Source organism: Propithecus coquereli, unplaced genomic scaffold (assembly GCF_000956105.1).
Source record: "Propithecus coquereli isolate 6110/MARCELLA unplaced genomic scaffold, Pcoq_1.0 Scaffold16, whole genome shotgun sequence".
NCBI lineage: Eukaryota > Metazoa > Chordata > Mammalia > Primates > Indriidae > Propithecus > Propithecus coquereli.
The window spans coordinates 640,473-666,148 of NW_012140524.1; the positions used below are offsets into that span (position 1 = coordinate 640,473).

Below are 25,676 nucleotides of genomic sequence, written 5' to 3' on the forward strand. Positions count from 1 at the left end.
GGGCTGCGATTGGACGCGCCGCCGCCAAGCACCCGCCAGAAACACAAACGCGCCGGGGAGAGGGGGGAGTGTTCTTGCGAGTCGAGGGCTTTGGCTTTTTTACGTCTCCCCCCTCCCCTCCGCACTCCATGCCGGGTCTCTCGCTCCTGCTCGCTTCGGCTCGCTCGCGCGGCGGTAGAGTTGGCACAAACCTCGCCGCAGCCGCAGCCGCCGCCTCGCGCGGGCTCCCGCCGGTGCCTCTGCTCTTGCCCCTGCGCCCTCGGCTCCCGCCATGGGGCCAGCTTGGGGCTCCTAAGAGTTGTGGGCTCTCAGCAGCGCGATCTCCGGCCAAAGTCACCACGGGCGGGTTATGGCTTAGGGCGCAAGAGGGGTCAGCCTAGAGGTAACGGGAAGGGGAAAGGGAGGCTAACTCAGCAACAAGAGGAAACGAGAAGAAAAGCCAAACGATGAGTTTCCACAAGGAGGACGGAGTGAGCAGCCTGTGCCAGAAGGCGCTGCACATCGTCACCGAGCTGTGCTTCGCGGGCCAGGTGGAGTGGGAGAAGTGCTCGGGCATCTTCCCCCCGAAAGGGGGCAGCCAGGGCGGAAGCAGCACAGGTAACGGGGGAGGGCTCCGCTCGCGTCCGCGCGCTCCACCAGGACCTGGCGCGGCAGCTCCAAGCTCCCCGGTCCTGCGCTTCCCGCGCCGCGCCCGGGGCATCCTTGGGGCTCCGGGTCTTCCTACCTCGCTCCTTCTTTCGCTCAGCTCCGGGCCACTTCCAGCGTGGGGCATTTGGGTTTGGTTTCCTCCTGTCCACCTGCCCCGCTTCTCCCACTTTCTGGTGTGCTTGCTGCCTGCCGGCGCCGTCTCCCGCTCCCTGGCTCACGCCGTGTCTCCGCGCTCTCCCACGCCTCCCGTCTCCCTACCGGAGTAGAGCAGCGAGCGCGGGCGGCTGCGCTGGGATCGCTCGCGACGCGGCTGCTCGCGGGGGCGGCTCGCCTGCGGGACTCGGGCTGTCCGCTCTGGTACCGCGTGTTGCGGGTCTCGGGTCGCGGGCTTGGCGAAGGGGCCAGGCGGGAGGACCTGTGCTTGGACGCAAAGAAACCCCTTGCAGATGGGGCTGCCATGGCCTCGAAAGCAGAAAATATCCCAGCAAGGGTAACCCGTGGCTGCAGCCTGTCGAGCACTTGACAGTTTCCATTAAAACCCTTTAATATATGATTTTCTAGGGCTTCGTGACAACGTTAGCAAGACAGCAGGGATTATTGATTCCATTTTTGAGGCAGTGCTTAACGCTCAGGGCGCACATGTCAAGGAAGTGGAAGATATGGAAAAGGTTAAAAATCCACTGCGCACATACACTCTCACACAGCCCCCAACTCACGGGCGTTCTCCCTACCCTTCCGGAAACTTGCAAGGGAATGGCGTGGGATGGAGGGGGACATGGACCGTCAGAAATCTGGAGATGGAAAGAAGTCTCGGGTGACAGCTTCTCCAAAAGGCTTGGGGATGGGAAGGAGGGAATCAGAGCCACCGTTTTGGTCACAGTCTGGAAAAAGGGTTTTTACCACCCGCGCAAAGGTTGGCTTGTCCAGCCTGCTGCGCTCCTCACACCCGAGAGACGGACCCTGTGAAGACCACTTGTTGCGTTGGGAAACAAACGCTGGTTTCGGAATTTTCCGCATTTAACTAGAAGTTACCATTCCTTCTTTAGGGTCTTATTTCTTTCCCTTTGCTTTCCCCATCGTCTTGGTCTCCTAGTAGGATTTTGAGGGTTGAGGGTAGCCAGGGCAACAAGCAAAAGCTGAACAGACTAGCTCAGGGCGGAGCAGGACAGTGGAGAGCCCTGCGTGCTGGGAAGGAGCAAAGAGGGGCACACACAGTGAATCCCCCACCCTCACCACCCCCGAGTCCAAGACAGGGGAGGGGGCGATGGGGTGGGAATGGATTTAGTTTAGCTTTTACATTCCATTATTTACATGGCATAGCTGTAGACTTTGGGAATTCTCTGATCCGTAGCAACAGGAGCCAAAAGGGGCTTCTGTCTGCGCTTGGCCAAACTTGAGGAGATGCTGCTCCTTGGGCCCTGGTGCAGAAAACTTGGATGTTCTGTGAATGTATGTACACAACTCAGAGTCTTTTTCATTTGTTCAGTAGGTGTTAAATTCCTAGGAATGTATAAAACTCAATTATCAGCGGAAGAGACTGGGCGGACGTCTTGTATATGTGTGACATGTGTGTGGTTGCTAAGCATGAGGTAAAGACCAAAATAGTGTGACCTTAGAGTCCTCTGTAGTGACACCTTTGGTGACACACACGCTCAGACAAGGGGGGGCTACAATGGAGGAAATGAGAGTGTTTAGGTTTAGTGTTTTGGTCATCCAACAGTTGATGCTGTGAATAAAACCGATTCCTCCCACCTCTGGCCCCTTTGTGATCACACCAAATAGTGGTTTTCTGGGTCTCAGGATGGCTGGCAGTGAGGAAAACGTGTGAGGGTTGGAAACCAGATACCAGCTTCTAAATCTTTCTAAAACGCACAACTATATCAGCTTAAGGTAAAATACAGTATATGAATTGTAGAAAGAGTTCTGAGCTTATCCTAAGCGTTACAAGAAGTAGTTGTAGTCCTAATTCCTTTTGGATTTTCCCGTGGTTAGAAAAAGTTGGGAAAAACTAGTCTAAAATAATTGCAAGAATATTTTTCTCCCCATAAAGGAAAATACATACTATTCAAGTAAGGTATTCAATTTAATATATGGACATAAATATTGAATGGATATCAGTAGGGAAGATACTCCACTAGGTTGTATATGAGATGTAAAGATGAACAAGATCGCTTTACATTTTCCATTTGCAAATCTATGCAACAGAAGTAAAATGATTTAATCTGCAAATAGAATAGACTCCCAATATTAATAGATTTCTATGAAGTGGATCCAAAGATCATTTACTAAATATTTAATAATTAGTACCCAGCTTCACATTGTTCTTTAAAGTAGATTTTCTTATAACTCATGCAGTTTTGCCCTTTATCATAAGTGCCTAAATAAAATTACTTCCAGTGACCCTCTACTCATTGTTTAATGAGAAGTGCATTATTGGTAGGAGGACATCAGTGGTGTTGAATGGTACAGTGGTTATTTCATTTGTAAGTTAATCAGCACTGCCCAGATGGCATTGGTTATTCTAACATTACAGTGTCAATTGCAAGCTTCAAAATTGTGTTTACTTTTAATTCCTCCACACAGAGATAGAGTGAGAGAAATTCAGGTAATCCCGGTTAAAATCATTCTACATTAAGGGAGTTACAAATCACATATACAAGTAGGGTATCATCCTGTTGGTTTTTTAAGTGCCAATAAGGTGCAAACATCACCATCCCTTTTACCAAAACAGCACTAGCAAAAGCTACATTGAGGATCCCCCGATCAAGTTGACCAATTTCATATTTTAGTAAAATTTGGGAAGACTTTACGCTGCAGCTGCCAACACTAGTTAATTTATTCTTCTGAAATAATTTATTAGAGCCATTATATGTATCCACATTAATAGTATACTAGAAAGTTCATCATGTACAATTTTTAGAAAATCAGATTTTTGGAGTCTTTTTATCACTGATTCTCCTCCTCCCCCAAAATAGATAATGTTACCCACTAAATTCATTTTAATGCATTGATATGATTTAATAGTAGAATGCTTATGGAAAATACAAAGCAATATATTGGGCTCAAATGTTACTTTTCAGGTATATTGTAACTGAATATACATAATAGTTTCTGAACTGGATTCTGGTTAATTTCTGGTCAGTCTTGAATTGCTGCCCAAATTCTTATTAGGTTCAAGGAACTTACGTTGCTTGAAAGGCAGGCCTCATAAATCATAGCTAATCAAACCCACTTAAGCTCACACTCACTTAAGCTCACAAATGTATAGACTTAATTTAAATATTTCCATAAGCATTTAATTAATCACTATTTTAATTATTATAATAGTAATATTATATAAGTAGTGTAAATATGTTAACTTCAATGATGACTCCAGATTTTAATCTTAGGCAGTTACCTCTGCTTTCTTTGAACAAGAGCTACTGATTTGAGTTTTATTCCGCCTCTTTGTCTGCAGAATGGTACCATAAACAGAAGCAAGGACTGTGGTCAGACAACAGGGAGCAACCAAAGAAACAAAAGGCTTGGAATATCCATGAACTAAATTATAATTTCTGATTAATTATGAGAAATACTATTTTTGTACATTTTGAAAAATTAAAGATGAACTAAAATTTTAAATATTAAAAAAGGAAAATGATACCAGTAGACACAGATAAGAGTATCAACCAAAGCAGTAGTGATTGGAATTGAGAACAGGAGAGCTGGTCTATGCTTTTCTGCATGATCATAGCCACTTGGGAGCTAACGGTATTCATAAGCCACAGTGAAAAGGTCATGCAAATGTTATGATCTGGTTAGCAAAGTTCTGCTTTACTCAGAGTTTCTGAGGAATTAGCATTTTGAGGGTTACTTTGTTTTCTGATAAGTGATCTGTTGTCAGTTTTTCAGAACTATGTCCCTTCATTTTGAGATAGTAAGACATTATAAAAGAGTAAAATCTTTATAGCTAAAATGAGTGAGAGATATACAGTCAGACAGACAGACAGATAAGCAGATAGTAGTAGAACCAAGTTTATGCATATGTATAAAATCAAACCAGAGTTTGAACAGTTTTAAACCTAATTATCTGAGAGCCTAATCTAATTTCTGTAAATTTCATTAACTCTTAATATCACCAGATATAATAAGATGAATGTCATATAATGGGTTCTTTTTTATTTTCTAGAGACATTGAAAATTAGAGCTGGAGACATCCTAGTCATCAAGTTTGCCCATTGTACTGGATAACCTAAAAGTCCATGTGGAAAAGTCAGGCCATTCATACTCATCACCCTGGCTCCCAGTGGTTGGCCCCTTTCTTCCAGTGATCTTTTCTAATCCACCTTACCTCTTTTCTTTTAGGATCACACCCAAGCACTTGTCATTATGGTGAAAAATGCCATCTTAAAACTATACATTGAAATAATCTAATTCATCTTTCTCATTTGGAAATCTAATCCACTAACTTTTTTACTTATCTCTGAATCCCTGCCAGTAAATATGGTATCATACTTACCATGCATCATTTCATCATTGTAATCACTTTCTCCTTTGGGATTTATCACATTCCTCCTAGAAAAATAAACAAATAAATAAACAAAAAACCTTATTCATTGATAAATTCATCTCTCTATCCCCACACCAAAGCAACTGAATATTTAGGAGATTTTCAAACCAGGCAGGCTAGTATCACTCTGTCTCCAATTTCAAAAGAACTCTAAATTCTGACCAGGCATCCTGTGTTTTTCTATTCAACTTTCTCCTTTTCTCTATAGTTCCTGTTCCAAACTTTCCTCACCTCTCTTTAAATTCCCAAACTATTGCCAAACTATTCCCAAACATCCCAAAATACTTGACAGTTGACAGTTGGCCCTAACTCCTCCTTTGGAGAGAAAAATACTAGGTATATAAAAGAATTTCCCTGACTTCCTGCCTGAAGACCTATAAATTTACTGGCATCCAGAACAATCCTCTTTTTCTTACAACAGAAGGAGCAATTCAATACTTTCACCTTTGCTTCAGATCCCATTCACTGCCACCTTTTATGGTACTTCACTATTAATTATTCTGCTTAACTTTCTGTCTCTTCTTGTCCACTGATTCCTTCTCATTGGTTTTAAGTATGCTGAAGTATTGCACATTCTACTAAAAACACCTTCATCAACTCTTACTATAGGTATTGCCCTCCTCTCTCTTCCTTTTGTAAGTAAAATTTCTTGAAGGAATTATCTACTCTCACAGAATCCACTTCCTCACTCCCATTCGTTTCTTAAACCACATTACTCTGGTTAACACAGCATCTACTTCACTAGTCTCTTCAGATTTGCTAAAGGCTTAATTGTTAAAGTTAATGGTACTTGTCGACCCTTGTTTTAATTGAACTTAACTTTTTATAGTGTTGACTATTTCTTAAAAGATTTTTCTAGTTTCTACGAAAATCCATTGACCTGATGTTTTTTAATACCTCTCCTTTCTACTCTTTCCCAGTCTTCTATACAGGCTTCTTGCTCCTTAAATTTCTCTGTCTTTAAATATTGGCGTACCTAGGATTCTCCTTAGGAACTAGTTCTCTTCCATCTAGTTCTCTTCCAACTAGTTCTCTTCTCATCCCACTATTTAAGGAAGTCCTTCAATTTTAACCAAATTGCATTCATGCATGACCAATAGCTTACTTAAAATTTCTATTTGCATGACCACAGATACTTCAAATCAATACGACCAAAACTGAAGTCATGGCCTTCCTTACTTCATCATCCTACTTTTCTCCCAATGAGCCACATTCTTGCCCTTTTTGAATTTTTACATTCCTTCACCAGAGCTTTGATTTTCCAATTTTCTCCTGAATCTTTTTCCCCATTTCAGCAACCCTGGTTCAGAACCACTGCACTCTCTCACATGGATGGCTGTTATAATCTACTAACTAGTATTTCTTGCCTCCACTTCTATCTCCTCCCTAACCAAAATGTTACTGCTGAAATGTATATTTTGATTTCAACACCTTGACTGGGGCTACCTCTTTTTCTTTGAATTAAGTCCAGACTTACAGCATCCTTCATGTCATGGTTAAATGTTGAATCACAATTATAAACATGTCATTTAAAATTTTTTGATGACTTTTATAAATTCTCCTAGATCCTCACCCAATCTTTTGATAGTCAGATTCTTTTTATTTTGTTAAATAAAGCTTGTTGGAAAAAAGTTATGTCATGAGAACCTAAGTGTTAAGTACTTGATTTTATTTTTAATACTATTAATGATTAATCATAATTGCAATAGCAAGTAATGTAAAAATACAATATGCTTGTTTGTATAATTTTAGTTTTATTTTTCAAGATAAAATTCTTTCACTTTTTGCTGCCGAGGGAAATTCCCTGTCCCCTTGCTTTATGTCTGTGGATGGAAGGAGCTACAAGACAGCAATAATCATGAAATCTTGACTCATCCCTATCCCTGAGAAATAACATGTCGATTTCCCCCTACTTTGAGGCCTACACTTGACATCTTCAGGAAACAAATATTCTCTGCTTCTCTTATTTTAAATTTTACAGGGTCAGGCCCCCATGGGGAATGCCCATGGTAGTCCAGCCAAGCCTGTGACTGTCTGGGCAAGTCTAATTAATCCAGGTGATATGTTTGCCAGTCCACTTTCTGAGAAACCTAAGCTGACACTCCCTAGTATTTTATTAATAATTGCTAAATTTCTGACTACTGTGTCCATCTTTCAGTTGTTCTGAGCACAAAATGGATAAGAAAGTGAAGGGTTCTTAGCCTCCTGAAACATTAAAATTTACCAAGAAATTTTAGTTTCTATTATAAACAAATTCATTTCTTTTAGTATCAAATGTCATCACAAGATGATTTTCTCCCTTTCTTTCTACTCTTTGGGATCACCAGGCAATACTCTATCGATATCTGATACCTATGCTTCTTTTCCCCTAGGCACTCTTGTCTAGAGAAAAATAGGTAGTTGATAATGATAACTGTTGCACTTATTGTGCAAATTACAGTGCTAAATACTTTGCACACATTTTCTTATTTAAACCTCACCAATGTTCCTATGAGAAAGTACAACTACACTTATTTTCCTGAGGCTCTTAAAACCTAAACAACTTGCTTAAAGTCACACAGTGGGAGGGTTGACATTTGAGCCCAAGCTAAACGGTTTCACAGCACAAGCCATTAATATGTTATACCATCTTCCTATTAAGAGGGTTTCTGCATATTCTCTCCAAATATCCAATTTTTAGTTATCCAACCACCTTGAAATCCACACACATTTGAGTTCCTTTTCAAATAACTCCCAAAATATGTTTTTAGTAGCTCCACAAATATTTTTTGGCCATGTGATATATACTAGGCACTAAAAATAAAAAGGTGAATAAATTTGATTCCTGGTCTGAAGGATCAGGGAGTGAGTATATTGGTAGTATGGGAGTGTTCGGAGAGGCTAAATAAGTGTGAATTCCATAATCCCTTATCCACTATTATAAAACCCTAAAACCTCTGAAAAGGGGAAATTATTTTTTCAATTGTAGCACTCAGGCACCAAGAGCTTACCAGAATTGGCATTAATTAATTAATTAAGACCATACACTATTATGATCTTCAATGATCACACTTAGTGTGTCTAAATTCATTTATTTCATTATAGATATAGCAATGTGTTTGGTTACTGGATGTCATTCCAGATAATGTGTACCTTATTATCTTTCTAATATTCAAAAGAAAATAGTAATAATTTTTGAAACACATCATTGCCCAAGAGTTTGGGATAAAGGATTATAGGCCAATCAATGATTACAACACTAGCAGCATAGTGGTGAGTGTGCTTTAGAAGCCCTACGGCATAAAGGAGGCAGAGGGGGCTTCAGGGAAGAGGTACTGTCTTAGTCAATTTTGTGCTGCTGTAACAGAATACCTGAGACTGGGTAATTTATAAAGAATAGAAATGCCTTGCCTCACAATTCTGGAGGCTGGAGGTCCAAGATCAAGGGCCCTCATCTTGTGAGGGCCTTCTTGTTGCATCATAATATGGTGGAAGGCATCACATGGCAAAAGAGAGAGAGAGAAAGAGGCAATACTCATCCTTTCATCAGGAACCCACTGCCTCGGTAAATCAGTCACTGCTGTGATAATGGCATTAATTCATTCATGATGGCAGAGCCCTCGTGACCTAATCATCTCTTTAAAATCCCACTTCTCAACACTGTTGCCTTGGGGATTAAATATCCAACACATGAACTTTGGGGGACTCATTCAAACCATAAGCAGGTACTATTGGGTCTGATTGTTGAAGGATGAATACAAATTTGTCAGGCAGCCAAATAGGAGGAGAAAATGCACTGGAGCTACATGAAGCAGTCTGAACAAAATCATGAGAGGGTAATGTGTGGTCAGGGTAAGGAGTACTGGTGGGAGAGTGGCTGAAAAATGAAGCTGGATCAATAGCCAGGTGACAAATCACAAAGATGCTGTGGAATGTCATGCAAAATTTGTGTTTGCAACAGATAGCTAAGGGGAGAGAGGTACGGTGACCACACATGCTCAGTTGCCAGGACACAACTTGTTTTTTTTCCTGTTACTCTGGATTTATTGATAACATAACTTTTTCCTTTCAAAAATGTCCTCATTTGGATGAAACATATGGTCCTCCAAATGATAGAACCAGATGTCAATAGAAAGACGGTTTTTAGCAGTGGGGGAAATGGAAGTAGGTTCAGAGAGTTCCACAGGGCTTTATCCTAAGATAAGAAGTATGAATGGCAAAGCCCATCTCTTAGGAATAGTGACATAAAGGGATTTCATCAAACCCTTGTGGGTAGAGTATAAAACGTTCTCTCATGCCTCACCCCCATGAATAAAAAGGGAGACATTTTCAGTTAGAAACTGAAAACTACTTGCATCCTCCGCACATCCCACACTGTCCTGCAGTTTCCTTACATCTTGGCTTTTGGCTCCAACTGCATAGGAGACACCTTGTTGAAAAAGTCAACTAAGTTAAATTACATGGAAAAATATAATGGAAATAGAGCTGAAAATACATGAAGATTATGAAGCCAAAATTATATTTATTCATTTGTTTTTAAACCATAGCTAATAATCAGAAAGCACATCAATTTATACCTTTTTCTTTTTCTTAAGTTATGGTGATAATGAATAATAAAAAAGTAAAAATAAACTACAAAAAATAAAATATGGTCACACACTCTTCACCAATGGCATATAAACAGAAAACATTCAATAGCTGCTTAGTAAGCAACTGGAAAATGAAGGAAAACATGCCTATGTATCACAGCATGTCAAAATTAGTTTTTATTCTAATAATTAAGTAGCAATAAAAACTTGGATTTATTTCAATTTCTGAATGGACTTCCAGTAGCTACAAATTGGGAGGTTTAAATGGACCCATTTTATCTTACCAATCAGGAAAATGTAAATTAAAACAAGGTATCCTTTCCCCATCAGATCAGTGAAAATTGAAGTGCAACTATTTCTCTGAGATTGTAGGAACTGGTAAACTCATATGATGTTTCTGTTGCAGAATTTGGATTCATTTTGGAAATATCTGGTAAAACCAAATCTATGCACCATCTATTTCCCAGCAATTCTATTTCTAGATATTTACCTTGGAGGAACATTCAAAAATAAATGCACAAGGAGAAAGGTACAAGAATGCTCATTGTAGCTATGTGGGCATAATTATTAACCAAAGTCCATACTTTATTCGTATTTCCATAGTTTTTACCTGATGTCCTTTTTCGATTCTGGAAACCCATGCCACATTGCATTTAGTTATAATGTCTCCTCAAATGCTCTTGGCTGTGACGGTTTCTCAGACTTTCCTTTTTTTGATGACCTTGACAGTTTTGAGGAGTACTGGTCAGGTATTTTGCAGAATGCTCCTCTCTTGGTATTTGTCTGATATTTTTCTCATGATTAGACATGAATTATGGGATTGCGGGAGGAAGACCACAAAGGTAATGTGCCAATTTCATCACATCATATCAAGGATACATGTTGTCAACGTGGTTCATCAGCATTGATATTAACCTTGATCACCTGGGTAAGGTTAGCATTTGTCAGGTTTCTCCATGGTAAAGTTACTACTTTCCATATGTACTCTTTGGAAGGAAGTCACTATGCACCCTGTGCTGCTCACACTTAAGAAGTAGGGAATTATGCTCCACCTCCTTGAGGGTACAGTATCTACATAAATTGTTTGGAATTCTTTTGCATGGGAGATTTGTCATTTCTCCCCCATTTATTTGTTTACTCAATCCTATTAACTTTTAAGCCATATTCCTTTGAATCATGCATATATATATATATATATATAATCCACATATATTAATATTGTAATTGTTTTCAAATAAAAATATTTTAAAAATACCTAGATAATTTGTCTTAGTCCATTCAGGTTGCTATAACAAAATATCATAACCTGAATAGTTTATAAACAACAAATTTATTTCTCACAGTCTGGAGACCGAAAAGCCCAAGATCATGGCATTGGCAGATTCGTTGTCTGGTGAGGTCTCACTTCCTGGTTCATATATGGCGCCTTCTTGCTGTGTCCTTACATGGTAGAAGGGCAAAAGAGCTCCCTTGGTCCTGTTTTATAAGGGCACTAATCCCATTCATGAAGACTCCACCTCATGATCTAATCACCTCCCCAGAGGCCCTACCTCCTAATACCATTGTTTTGGGGATTAGGATTTCAACATATGAATTTTGAGGTGACATAAATATTGTCTGAATTTTTAGCATAATTCATTAACTAATTTAGGACTTAAGAAATTAGGAGCATACGAATTTATCAGAAAGCACCTATAAAGTTTGAAAATGTAACTAATAGTATTGTTCTTAGTATTGTTAATAGTGATAATAATGTATTATTCTCATTTAAACTATAGAAAGCAGTTTACACAAATATTTAACATTATTCTCTGCTTAGAGAATTCAAAGTTTGCCTCTTTAGATCAAAGACGAAGCAAACAGAAGGACATTTTATTGTGTGCAGTTTCAGAATTTTAGTTTCATAGTTTCATTGCAAATTGCAGATTATCAGCCTTCATTTGCAAAATCTTGAACCCCTTGTAGTGTACTAGTGATAGGCATGTGTCCTGCTTTTCCCATATATGATTGGAAATTTTTCCTGGGATAGATCTTTTTAAGTATCTCCTTGGGGAATTTCCAGACATGATTATTAATCTTTCGTGCCTACAAAGATAACTTAAAGGTGAATCTTTGAAACTAAGTCAGGAAACTATTAATAACAATTATCGTGTAAAATTATCTCACCATTTTGCCCTTTTATGTACAATATTAATGAATATGTTTTTACACTGTAATTTTTCCAGATATTTCAGTCAGCCTGTTAGCAGTCATTGTCAGCTTTTGTGGCCTGGCCTTGCTGGTTGTCTCGCTTTTTGTCTTCTGGAAGTTGTGCTGGCCATGCTGGAAAAGCAAACCTGTGACTTCCAACATTAGTACCCTGCCACAGAGCATTTCGAGTGCTCCTACTGAAGTTTTTGAGACTGAAGAGAAAAAAGAAGTTAAGGAAAATGAAAAACCAGCCATAAAAGCTATTGAGCCTGCAATAAAAATCAGCCACACTTCCCCTGATATCCCAGCAGAAGTCCAAACTGCTTTAAAAGAACATTTAATTAAACATGCACGTGTGCAAAGACAAATTACTGAGCCTACATCTTCATCACGGTAAGAAAAGATCCAACATGTAAAGCTATTTGTGTATGTGTGCATGCGCGTGTGTGTGTGTGTGTGTGTGTGTGTGTATGTGTGAATTCGGAAGAGAGAAAAACTTAGGTGGGAGGGAGAAAAGAAAAGAGAGACAGGAGAAATGAAAAAGACATAAGAATAGAAAATTCAATAAAAAGGGAAAGGGTAGGACAGAGTAAACAGGGGTGGAGAGAGGGAAACTGAGGACAAAGAAGCTGACCAGGAAGCTGTACCATGAAAGGGGCTTAGTAGAATTTGTGGTCTCAGTAAAATCATATAACTACAGATTGTTGTTTAAATATCATTGGTTGATAGCTGCTTCTTGTAGTCTTTCAATTTAGTTTAATTCGATTAATAAATATTGAGAAAAAAGCCTTTTGAAATGTATATCATGGAGGCACAAAACAATGAGGAATCATCTGAAATTTCACAGTCACAACTCACAGAGACGTTTAGTCTACAATTATTTAACACCTATGCCATAAACATGAAACTGCTGGAAAATTTCATTGTTTATGTGAGCTCACACAGACCAAACTCTTATATTGGACAAGGTGTGACAAGTTCCACAAGAAGCCTAATAAGTTCCACAAGAAGCCTAATATCATGAGCATACCAAGGATTGTACACCCAAGGGAGGAAGAAGATCTCCTTAAGGAAATACATTTTAACTCAGCCTGGGAAAATCAGCAAAAGTTTGTTTGAATGAAAATAATTTGCCACAGTGAATTCATATAGTATTAACTGAAATCTTGTGAAGAGGCATTTTTTTCCTGCTAAGTATAGGCATCAATTCTTAAAACAAATGACATAATAGTACCAGTTTTTCTCTGGTTCCTAGAAGTAGCAACTAGTTCTACACTAGTGCAGCGTAAAATCAACAGTCTCTTATTGGGAGGTAACTGCTGTTTCCTTCTAATTAATTTACCTCCTAATCTTACCTTCCTACCTCTCTAAACCTAAGGTGCATCCATGCTTTGCCACGCTTTCTGGCATAATATACTTTTGTGAGTTTAGAAATCTACCAAATTGAAAAACTAGGTCCTGTTGGCTACTAATCTTTTGTGTAAATGAAAAAGAATTGTATCTATAAATAAATCCACTTCTTTCTGAAGTATATTCTAGAGAGATAAGTAAGAATAATTGTTACCTTTGAGATAAAGAACCTTGGGATGAGGAGGATGGATGATGTGCCTTTTCCATGTTGCACTTTTCTGTGCTACTTAAATTTTATAACCAAGGAGTGCTTAATATTTAGTTTTTATTTTGACAAATTTTCCTGAGCAGCGGCATTTAATGTCATTTTAAAATTTTTCTTATTCATTAGTTTTATGTAATGTAACCCAAAATGAAGTTCATTACAATTTTTTATTTGTTGTGGATATTTAACGATTAAACTTAACTATCCACTGTACTACTTTTTTTTATATGTTTTAGAAATGGTAAAAGAAAATGCCTTTGGAGGCAACTTGCTTTTTTCCAAAACATTGGTTCCAGTATATCTATAGAGATAACTGCTTTAAGGGGAATTATCTCATGTGGCTACTTAAGTATCACTACTACCATCCCTGAAAACTCTGGCCAAATATGATTTTTAATATCCACAAAGCCTTAGAATACTCAGAAATTTCAGGGTAAAAAAATTTCAATTAATTGCAAAATGTTTTTAAAATACTGACAATAGCTATGACTATATATCAGCTTAGCATTCAGAATTTTTCAATTCTTTTAGCTTATAAGTACAAACTACTTATCAGGACATTCAATTAATGAAGACAAATAGAGGTAATCTACGTTTTTGGAAACCTCAGAAAAACAAAATACTATCTCCAAAACATTCTCTGCCGAATATAAAAAAAACCACTTATCTGACTATCCCTAGCTAGGGGAAGGTGAAAGAATAAATACTGAAAACACATGTGTGAAGACTTGGCTTTACTAGCCATGGATTTCTCAGTAATTACATGAAATTGAATAAATCAGAAAAAACTTTTTTTCTCAATTTTAAAAAACACAAAAATTAGATTGTATATATTTGATAATTTTCTAAGAGAAAAACTACAATTTAAATTCATCATTCTGCTAGAACTTTAATATCATTTCACCTGCCTCTTTGAATTTCCTTGTCTATATGGGTGGTTGGGGAATGAAGAAGAAACGATTTTTGAGCTCTTGCAATTTGGTCCCTATGTTGAGGCACCTTCCTGCTAACCCTTCACCAACACGCATGAAGTGTTATTACTTATCCCCATTACTTGTGAGTTACCTGAAGCCCAGAGAGATTTAAAAGTTTTTCTGAAGTCATGCAGCTGGCAAGAGTAAGAATGAAAATTTACCCGGATTGGTGGAACACATTTTAAGCATTAAAGCCAAGGGGATATAGTTTTTCTGCATTTAAAGGTGTTGATTACAAAGTCTGCTGAGGACAGGTGGTTTGGAGGTTGCAGAATAAGAGCATCTTCCTGCTCCTTCTGCTCAATTAGAATCTGGAATTGTTTGTGGTTATCAAGGATGACTAGAGTCATGATTTTAATCTCTTTGGCCTAGGGATGAATTTCTCACAGAAAACTTGATTATTTCTAGTTCTCAAAAACCCTTATCTACATGAATTGCTTCATCATGCTAGAAATTACCTTTATAGACAGAGGAAGAAGAAAGTGCTGAATTCATTGTGCAGTCCACTTTGACACAGAGATTAAGGGTACGTTATTATAAATCAATTATTCTGCTCAATGCCAACTTTGCACTGAGATGTAGCAAACTCAAACCTATGTGTACACACATCACACATACACATGCACAAAATGAGTTTAACTTTAATACTTGGTTTCCTCACCTTATTAGGATGTTGCAGCTCCAGTCTGTTGTTGGGACTCCTTTTTACTTGGCTCCAACAGTTGATGGTAAACAAAATCAAACCCTTTCAAGTTTTATTTGTCTGGAAATTGAAAAATATCTTGATGAGTCTAAAAGTTAGCAGCATTGCTGGAAACTGCCACATTCCCCAAGTTCTCAACTCCTTTTTCAAATACCTGGACATTTAGCCCTGTTAGCCCGCAGGGCAAACAAATGACCAGCTGGCATTTGTGTATTTATTTCTTCCTTACTAATATTCTTCTAGCATCTGTCATGATTGATTGTTTATTCATCCAATGATCTTATTCAATATGTATTTAATCCTGGGCAGTCTCTGTAATCTGCTCACTCTCTCTACGCTGAAAACTCTAAGGACCTGTAAAGAAATTTACAATAAAATATGGAGATAAGACAAGTGATGCCGACTTCAATATAAGGAATTATAAGTGCCAACTGTGTGGTGGAGAATGTGGAATTCAGAGCATAGAGAAATTATTTCTGGCTAAGGTGGGGAGCAGGGCCATTAAGCTGAGGCTAAAGGAAACCACAGATTCACATACATGGCAATCAGAAGAGGATGTGCATCCCAGATAGAAGCATTTTATGTGAAAAGTCATAAAACACTAAGCAGATAGCAGGTAAGCTACCTTGATCAGAAAATAGAGATGAGCGAAGGAATAATGGAAGATAAAATCAGATGGAATTAAAGTACAGGAGACCTTGAAATCATGACCAAGATGTTCAATGTCTCTCATGTCAAAAAACCTTTGCAGCAGAGAGTCATGGATAAGACTTATGTTTCAGGACAATTAATTTGACAACAGTTTATAGGGCAGGCTGTAGGGGAAAACATCTGTTTCGAACCTAATATAGTAGCTCTCAGGCATAATAAAAATCAGGAAATAGCAAACAACAACAAAAAAGACAGAAACCTAAGAAAAATTGTAAAGGAAAAATTGAAGATTTCTTGTAAAAAATAAAAAAAAAAATAAGTGGCACTTCAGTCATTCCATGTCTAGGCCAAACCTTTTAAAAGTCTGCCATTCAAGGTTGGTATAAAATCTGATTATACCAAGCTACCATTATAGCATTTTGGTTCTATACACCCCCACTCAGCACCCCTCCCCCCACATAGCTCTGTGCTGCTTTCTTAGGCAGAAAATCTGCCGTATTCACCTCTGTATTACTTTTTGATGCCCAGACAAAGCTCTTTATTTAGGAACAGGGTATACTTGTTGAATAAAAAAAAAAAATCAATAAATGAATTCAAGGACCTCTTGTCTATCTAAATAGAACTTCCATGGCTGCCTATTAGAAGGATGCTTGGTCTTTTTATCATCCTTCTGAAGACCTTGGCTCTCTTTGCCTCTGTGCTTTTGTTCATGCTGCTTCCCTTGTCTAGAATGATGACCTCTTTTTTACCTACTATAAGATTTTTAAGGAAAATGCATCTGAGAGTCTACTTTCTCTGCCCAATTATAAGCTATTATTCTTTATTATTTAAAGCTGTGGTTACAGTCTAACAATTAATATTTAGTGTCAATATAGAGCTCTAGTTGTTTACCAAACTATTAATAGATGCTAACTTCTCAGAGAACAAGGACTGTATGCCTTACTAACTTCTAGCACTGTGTAGGTGCATAGCATCAAGTGAATGCTTTTGATTGATCAACTCTCCACTTAATTTTGCTCTTTTAAAGACATCATCAGGTGGTAAGGTAACACTGTTCATATTAGAAGGAGGTAATGATGGAATAGGAGTACATAGGAGAACCAATTTTCTGTGCATTCATTAATGGTATAAAGATGAGGTGAATAGTCAGTGGCAAAATAATTTGTTGAGGATGAGAAATTATACAGGTTTGCCACTGTTAGAGCGAATTCTAAATTCTACTGAAAATAATTGGGAAACATAATGGCAGATCCAATTGAACATGAAACAAGAGCAGGAAAATGTACACGGGAAGCAATTGCTGATTCATATGTGCTAAAGAATTTATAATATTTATAATTAGCTGTGATTATCAAAGTAATTCTTAAAATTATCATACACACTATCCAAAAGAATACTAATGTACATTGTTATAAGTAAAATGAAGAATTTTGTAAAAATACATAAAATGGAGTTGCACAATTTTCTATACTGTAAGAGATTTTTCAAAAATTAAATTACTCTCAAAAGATAGCAAAAATTGAAATTATCCATTCCAGAGCACTGTGCACAATGGAAAACCAGATGCTACACAAAGGGAGAGTTTAAAAGATGTATAGCTGACTAGGATATCAAGAAGCAAGGCTTTCCCAGAAAAATGGAAACATTTATTTAATAAGATCTATCTCCTTGAAGTAAAAGTTCATAAAACATGCTTTGCAGGAACTTGAGGTAGTTAAATAATCCCCTTTATGGAAGGTATGGATTTAGCATATACACTTTTCTGAAAGGGGATGACTCTTTGAACCAAAACCAGAGACAAAATCTTACAAAATAGATTCAGACTGGAAGAGTTTGTTTTCTGGCACGTTTAAATATTATCTTTTCTATACAAGCACTAATTATAAATGAATTGAGTCCTTCTTCTTTATAATACAAATAATGCTTGGAAAATTTGATTTTATTAGTCACAGAAATCTCAGGGTAAATTATTTTCATAGAAACTCCAGTGGGCATTTCCTCAGTCCCAGCATATGTTTATGATGAAATCATCATGAAAAGGTGATAATACTTAGTCTCCACCATTGTAAAGGCCACAATCCAGTAAAAGGGTTGGAGAGTGGGAGACAGATCTGAAAACAGGTAATTTCAATACGCTATTTGTAATATGCTCAAGGAGATGTGGCGGCACAGAAGAAGGGTTGTCCAAGGTGGTAGTGAACTCAATTGGAGGTCTATGACTATTTTTCTCTGAAACCTAGCTGAGCTCACCAGGAAGTGGGCTCATGATAGTCAGAAACATATTTCAAAGTAAAGGAAGGCCTGAAATGGCGCACTGAGCATAGAAATTCAGAGCTGGAATACATAATTAAAGTCAAAAGATCTTCTAGGTATGTAGTAATACTAAAAAATAAGTTCTGGGATTTATTATTTTGAACAGTTGCTATTGGGATTTTTTTTAATATTTAAGGCTTCATTCTATACTTGTTTAATATAAAATGTTATGTTCTCAGAACTTTATAGATCAAAAACTACAGAGACATATTTTCAACCTAATTACTTCATATGCATTCCTTTAAATATATGTTAGATCAAAAGCAATTGCTTATCATCTCTTGTTAAGGCATGTATTTTCAGACTAACTGAACATTTATTTCATTAATTTCATTATCCTCTTAAACCCCAACTCAAACAACCCTTCCAACTCACCTGAACCTCCAGTGCATTGATTCTATCACCATTTCATAACCTCTAATTCCTTGACTATTCCTTGATACTACTTTTCCCTCTTTACTCAGTTTTAATTCCATGGCCAGTCCTTAGAGGCAGTCTCTTGCATACATTCCCAATTCCCTTGTTGCTGTCTACTTTCTTACTTGCAGGACAAAACCACAGCCCTGGTTAAATTCAACTCTCTGTCATCTCTACACCTGCACATGGGCAAGTGACTATGGCTGGTGAGGGACTTCATGCTGCAGAGTCCTGAGCAGTGCAGGGCATCACATGGCGAGGCTAGCTCAGGTCTCTCTTCCTTTTCTTGTATAATAAATTAATACATTAAATCCATGAGTGGATTAATCCATTCATGAGAGTAAAACCCTCATGATCCAATTCCCTTTTAAAAGCCCCCTCTCAATATTGCCACATTGGGATTAAGTTTCAACATGAGTTTTGGAGGGGACATTCAAACCACAGTGATTATTTTACACCTTCTTATCTTTCTTTAGACTTCCATCACCTTCTTCCTCCTTCTCAACTTTAATTAATGACCTTCCCATTTTACTAAGAAAATTGAAGCAAAGAGCAGAAACCTCCCATAAACTCCCACCACATTATCAACCCTCTTCACAGCATCTGTCCCATATAGTCACCTACCTGACTGGTATTAGATTAACTATGAATGCTTCTATATAAAGCCAATCCCTCTACTTGTCTACTAGTGTTCATTTTCTCTCATGGCACCTCTAAGAATACTCCTCTTTGATTCTTACATTATTAATTCTCCCTGTCTATTTGATCAGTACCCACAGCATAAGAGCTTACTGTTATTACCTCTATCTTAAAAAAACCTGGAAAGGTAGGAGATGTCGATTAAAGAGAGCCATGAATAAAACTGAGGTTGTAGAGAGTTTGCAGTTAATGATAATGACAAACTCTGACTATGCTCAGGATAGTGACTGAGATTAGTAGAGAACATCACTGGAGGAAAGGAGCTCACTGAACCTAGAGGCCAAGTGGTTGTATGAAACACATACATTGCTAGGAATTAGAACAGAAACATTGTCAAAGAGAGTGTTAGTGAACCAGGAGACTAAGATAATGAAGACTTTAAAGAGAGTGATTTGGGTATCAATAGATGGCTAACAGTAAGTGGTATTGGAATATGATTTGTTGACTTGAGCTTCACAGCTGGGAGTGGTGGTTTAAGGGAGAATGGTATGAAGTGGTGATGAGGAACAAGAAGAATGGGCAACTGCTCCATCCCAGGCCCAGCAGAATAAGGGATCTGGGGAAAATGACAGAAACCATGTCCTTGGGGAAGAGCCAGGTTTCCGCGGAACAATAAGGAGAGATCATTCAGAGAAGAGGTTAAGGATGTCAATGAATTATTTATTTATTATTTTTAAAATTTCATTATGGCATTTTATACAACTTAGTTTGCCTTCACACACACACACACACACACACACATATATATACATACACACACACACACATATATATATATGTATATATGTAGTGCTTTGCATGGTGTATGCTCAGATGTGTCATCAATGAATCACTCGTGTCTTTGTTTTCAATTGAATGGAAAAATATAAGAAACAAGTAAAGAATAAAAAATTTGTTTACCAGAAATTTGCTTTAGTCTAACTATTTGAGCTTCCTTAACTATGAAATAGGGGTATAACTTAATATATGGTGATGATCTCTGATGCATATTTCAATATTAAAACAGAAGAAATGAATTTCTTTTAAACATATTTAATAACTAAATAGAGTACTGCTAAAGACATTTTTGCTTTTCCTCTCTGATTTCTGATGCAATGTCTAAGGTTAACTTGATAGATGGTAAAGACATTGCAGATTAGGGTAAGAGCATATAGGTTGCCCACTTTCAGAAAAGAGAACTTCTGGGTGCTGAGAAGTGAGTTAGTCTGAGGGCCTCTTTAGTCCAGGGTGGTGGTCCAGGACACGCTGACAGAGCAATGACTTTGTGCCATCTCTCTATCCCCAGACAGGAAGCCTGGAGTTGAGCTTGTCAAAACTAGAGAGTTCATTATGCCTTTTGCACTTTGGCTTCTTGTGTCTTGAAACTCTAATGATAATAGCTAATGAAAAATTATAGTTTTCAAAGGCATATGTAATATCTCATTTAATCTCAAAAACTGTGAAAGGACTGTTTTCTAGATGAGGAAAATAAAGCTCAAACAAGTTAAAGTTGCCCTCACTGTGTAGGGAAGCTGGGACCAAATTGCAGTCTGATTCCAGTCCAGCCTTTTTTCTACCTCATCTCCAAATAAAAATTTTCAAACCCTATCCTTTGAGAGGTGGGAAAAAATGGGCTCATTTTCTCCTGAGTTTCCAGGACTCTACCCACATATCAACCAGAGCAGCTCTGTCTTTACATGTTCAACTCTGGCCTCGAATTTGGTTGGGGGAAAAGGATCTATTGGTAGTAAATATTTGAAAATCACTGTATAAATACATTATATTCCTCGGTCATCAAGTAATATTGACTATATCTAGTTCAGTGTTCCAGGAAAGGTGGGGAAAGTTTTTTCTCCTCTGAGAGAGTAGTTGGGTGGTACCCTCCCAGGTTTGAAGGATAAGAATGGGATTAGTGACAGTCAAATGACTTTCACTGTGATTGGTTGGGTGTTTGTGTGAGACTATAGAGCCACTAATCACTGTCATTCTAAAAGCTGAGAAAAAAAGCAAGAAGAAAAAGAAGATCTGTGTTGTCATGGCAATAGTTTAACATTGTAATAATTAAAGCTTTTCTTAACTGACTAGTTAAACTGTGACTTAGAATATGCACTATTTACTCTCTAATTAGGACACTGGCTTACTAGAACAAAAACGTTACTACTCCAAGTGCTGTTAGAAGGGGCTGTACAGCCACATGAATTATATTCACAGGCATAAAGAAGAAATTACTTATTTAGGGGCAAGGATAGAAGTTTTATTATATTGAAAAGCATGTGTGAGTGTGAAATTATAGAATAAATCTATAAAAAATAAGGAATTAAGTGCTTAGGGATTTTTCTCACAGAAATCAAAGGCTTGTTGCATAACTGAAAGTAATTTTAGTAAGAATATTAGATTAGTCAATAAAATATTCCAAATATCTTAGGAACATTGACTATACAAACTTGATTATATTAGACTCCTTTAATATATTATAACGTATACCACCTGTGTTCTTTTTTTATTCTTTCTTATTTTCATAAATTCTCTCTGACCTTTCCTGACCCTAATTTAAGCTCCTGCTCCTTTATATCTGGGGTAGATTCAGGGTCAAAAGACATTTCACATCATGCTGACTACATTAAAATGGGGTAGAGCTGAAGAAACAGATGACTTCAAGATATGTTAGTAAAGATTTTTACATATATACTCACTTAAAGAAACTAAAATATTGGGTCTTAAATATAGTTTTAATTAGGAGCTAATCCCCTCACCCAAGACAAAGTATTGCTAGGATGTTTTTATACATAGAAATATTTCTTCAATTATAGTCAAATTTTAACATAATCAGTCATGTTCGAATATATGATAGAACATAAATTGCCTTAAAAATTTTACTTGGATACTTACTGTTTTCAAAATATATGTTATTTCTTAGAAAATGTACAATAAGTATAAACTTGATAAAAATTTTGTACACAATGTCTGATAGTTTTATTTAGAAATTAAATAGCCTCATTCCCCTTTAATTCTTGGTAACCAGTCAAAGAAGTTAAAAATATCTCTAAAGTTATATTTCAAGCTATTTCAACCAAGTAAATGTTGGATCTTAGTGTATTACATAATTATGTTATATGTAATGTTTAAGTGGAAAAAGTTACATAAAAACAAATATAAATGTTCTAATATTTTGTATGGTTACTTGGTAGAATGATTAATTTTTTAAGTAACTTAATCAAACAGTATATCTATGAATATGACAATATAGCATAGTAGTCAAGTGTGTGGCCACTAGGCCCAGACTCCCTCAAATTTTAATTTTAGCCCCTCCCTAGCTATGTGACATTGAATAAGTTACTCACCTCTCTGTGCCCCCGTGTCCTCATTTGTAAAATAGGGAACATAATAATAAGTACCTCATAAGGTTACATGAGATTCAAATGAGTCAATAAAGAATTTACACCTGTACCTCCAACAGTATAAGCACTCATTATATTAGCAGTTAAAACGCAAAATTGAAGAGCAATGGCACACTAATTTTTTATTGTGAAAATGTTATAGTGTATATTTGTTTATTTTTTCCTGCCTTTCATTAATTTTTATTTAATTCCAAATCGTCATGGATATTGCTTTTTCCCATTTAATTCTTAATATTCTTTCACACTAATCTGATACTGGAGTATCATTTTTCCTTAAGCCTTCTCTTTTCACTCGTGTAATTCTCTGTGACAGCACATGACAAGCCTCTCATTTCAGTGGCAAAGCTAAGCAGAATGTTGAGAAAGAGATCTTTCAAGAATGCTGCAGTATATTTTCACCTGTGGTACTGTTCCACCACTTTACCAGTCTCAATTGTATCTTAATTTGCAATATATGTACTGAACTATAGTTTCTTTAAAATTTTTTTTGACAAGTCTGTGAATACTACAGTAGTTCCAGGCAGAGTTGCTGATACTCTCACTGCTCATTTTGGTCTTCCTTATCTGTGTAAAATGGGACTATATAAAGACATTGAATTAATTTCAATACAGCCCTAGGCATTTTTATGGTGGTGTTTGACTTATTGTTCAATATTTTAGTTCAATTATAGAAAATAAGCTAATTAAATATAAGAGAATGACTTTAGCAGCACTTCAGATTATAATTCTGATTTTAATAAATTCAATTTTATTTACTTTATTTATTTGTCTATTTATTTATTTATTTATTTGAAATGGAGTCTTGCTCTGTCAGCTCAGCTAGAGTGCAGTGGTGTCATCATAGCTCACAGCAACCTCAAATTCCAGGGGCTCAAGCCATCCTCTTGCCTTAGCCTCTTGAGTAGCTGGGACTACAGGTGTGCACCACCATGCCCAGCTAATTTTTTCTATTTTTAATAGAGACAGTGTCTCGCTCTTGCTCAGGCTGAACTCAAACTCCTGAGCTCAAGCAATTCTCCCACCTCGGCCTCCCAGAGTGCTGGATTACAGGCGTGAGCCACCATGCCTGGCCTCAATTTTATTAATACGCATACTAATAATACTGTATCATGAATATTTAGACCCATAAAGTTATCAAAGAGCCATAGAATGACAGAGAATCACAGAAATTTAGGGTTAGAAAACACTTAACACTTTCTGCCTCAAATGAGTAGACTTGAGGCAGAAATCTTTTTCTTTAACATCTAACCTTTGTTTTACACTTCTAGTTTGGGGCAGTTCGCTACTTCACCATATTGGATAGATCCTAGATATTTTTAAATATTCTCTTATATTAAGCTGAAGTCTACCTCCTGTAACTTCTATAAATTCTTATTCTGTCATGACAGTCCTTCAGGCATTAGAAGGCAGCTTGCCTTAATCCATCTTTGCCCTTTGATCCTCCTGCTTCTTCTCCTTTCTTGAATCTACATCCTCAACTTCTGTAACTGTTTCTCAAATGATATTATGCCTAGGGGTCTCACCTCTAGATGGTCACTATTTTTTTTTTATTCTTCTTTAAGAATCAGACTTCATGTGTGCATCAATAAATAAAATGTTAATTAAGCAATGTCCTCCATACTACTTACTTAGTGCCATAACAAGTGTAGACCTCACCTCACCTGAAGTGAGTGAAGGATTTTGAAGTGAGTGCCCTGACGGTGTGCTGACTAGATAGTCAGTGTAAGAGAGGACTGGAAGAAGGAAAGACAGCTGAAGGCACCTACAGAAAGCAAAGTATACAGTGATAAGGGTCTGGACTGAGTAGCAGTGGAAATGGAGCAGAATGTATAATTATATGATATGTTTCAAAGGAAACGGCAACAGGATTTAGAAAACTAAGTAAATCCCATGGATAAAGGGAAAGTGATTCAAAGCATACTGCATGTTTCCAAGCATGAGTGACTGATAAAAATGTTAGTGCTATTGTCAGAGATTGTGAGAGAGAGAACTGGGTTGAGGGAGCAAAGGGAAGAAAATGATGAATTTGTCTGAATTTGGGGTGAAATTAGGATACCAGTTTAGAAACATTCCTTGGAAATTTAGAGACATGGGACTAGAAGTTTATATAGCTGTGACTTACTAGAAGAACCATCAGATTCAGCAAAAGAATTATGGTCCAAGAACAGTCTGATGGACAGACTGAGGAGAGACAGAACAAAAGACCTGGGACTGATCCTTGAGAGGACATATATAGGTTGGCATAGTTCATACCAGAAAACATGGAGGAAATTTGGGAGACACAGATCTTAATGCAAGCCACATTTAGAAGACATTAGTAAGCTTATATATTTAATATTCTGGAAATGTTGGCTAAATGAATAATGATAATGACTGTAGAAAATTCAGTTTGAATTTTAAAAACTCTTTTATGTTGGCCCCAAATTCTAAAATTCTACAATTTTTTTTTTAGCCTTAGAGTTTTTGAAGCCCACTCCATGTTGCAAAAGGAAAATGTAATCATTTTGGCTGTCAGAACTATATATTTTTTAAAGTAAATATTCATTTAATTATCTTAATCATTAGAAATAGTTAACACATTGTAAGAATATGTGGACTTACAATTTTTACCTTAATACTGTAGTCACTAAAACATGAAATTCATGAGACCCAAATATCTCATGAAAAGAAGCCAGCCATTATGATTTTGTCTATAATGCTTACATCTAGATATACCCAGATGATTGATAGTGTTCATAATTTTTTTGTGGAATATTGAGCTTTGTTGATAATCATGTTTCTCTATAATTGTCTTTGTGTGCTTGTGATTGCATGTACAAAGTTCCAAAAGCTCATAAAAATGGCATTCATGTTTCAGGTGTTTCTAGAATTTTAAGAGACTTTTTCTTTGAATATTACATTTCTTTTTTTTAAAGAAGCTCTTTGTGTGAATGTGTGTGTGTGTGTGTGTGTGTGTGTGTGTGTGTGTGTGT

The 25,676-nt window shown here is 37.2% G+C and overlaps 1 protein-coding gene across 1 annotated transcript in view; it reads left to right on the forward strand.

Moving 5' to 3' along the window:
- Window positions 1-316: 316 nt before the first annotated feature.
- SYT10 (synaptotagmin X) overlaps window positions 317-25,676 on the forward strand; it is a 56,011-nt gene continuing 30,651 nt past the window's right edge. Inside the window, exons 1-2 of the mRNA XM_012641005.1 lie at window positions 317-597; window positions 11,991-12,348. Coding sequence (XP_012496459.1) covers window positions 447-597; window positions 11,991-12,348 — 509 coding nt within the window. The 5' untranslated portion in view covers window positions 317-446. The remainder of the gene's footprint in view (window positions 598-11,990; window positions 12,349-25,676) is intronic.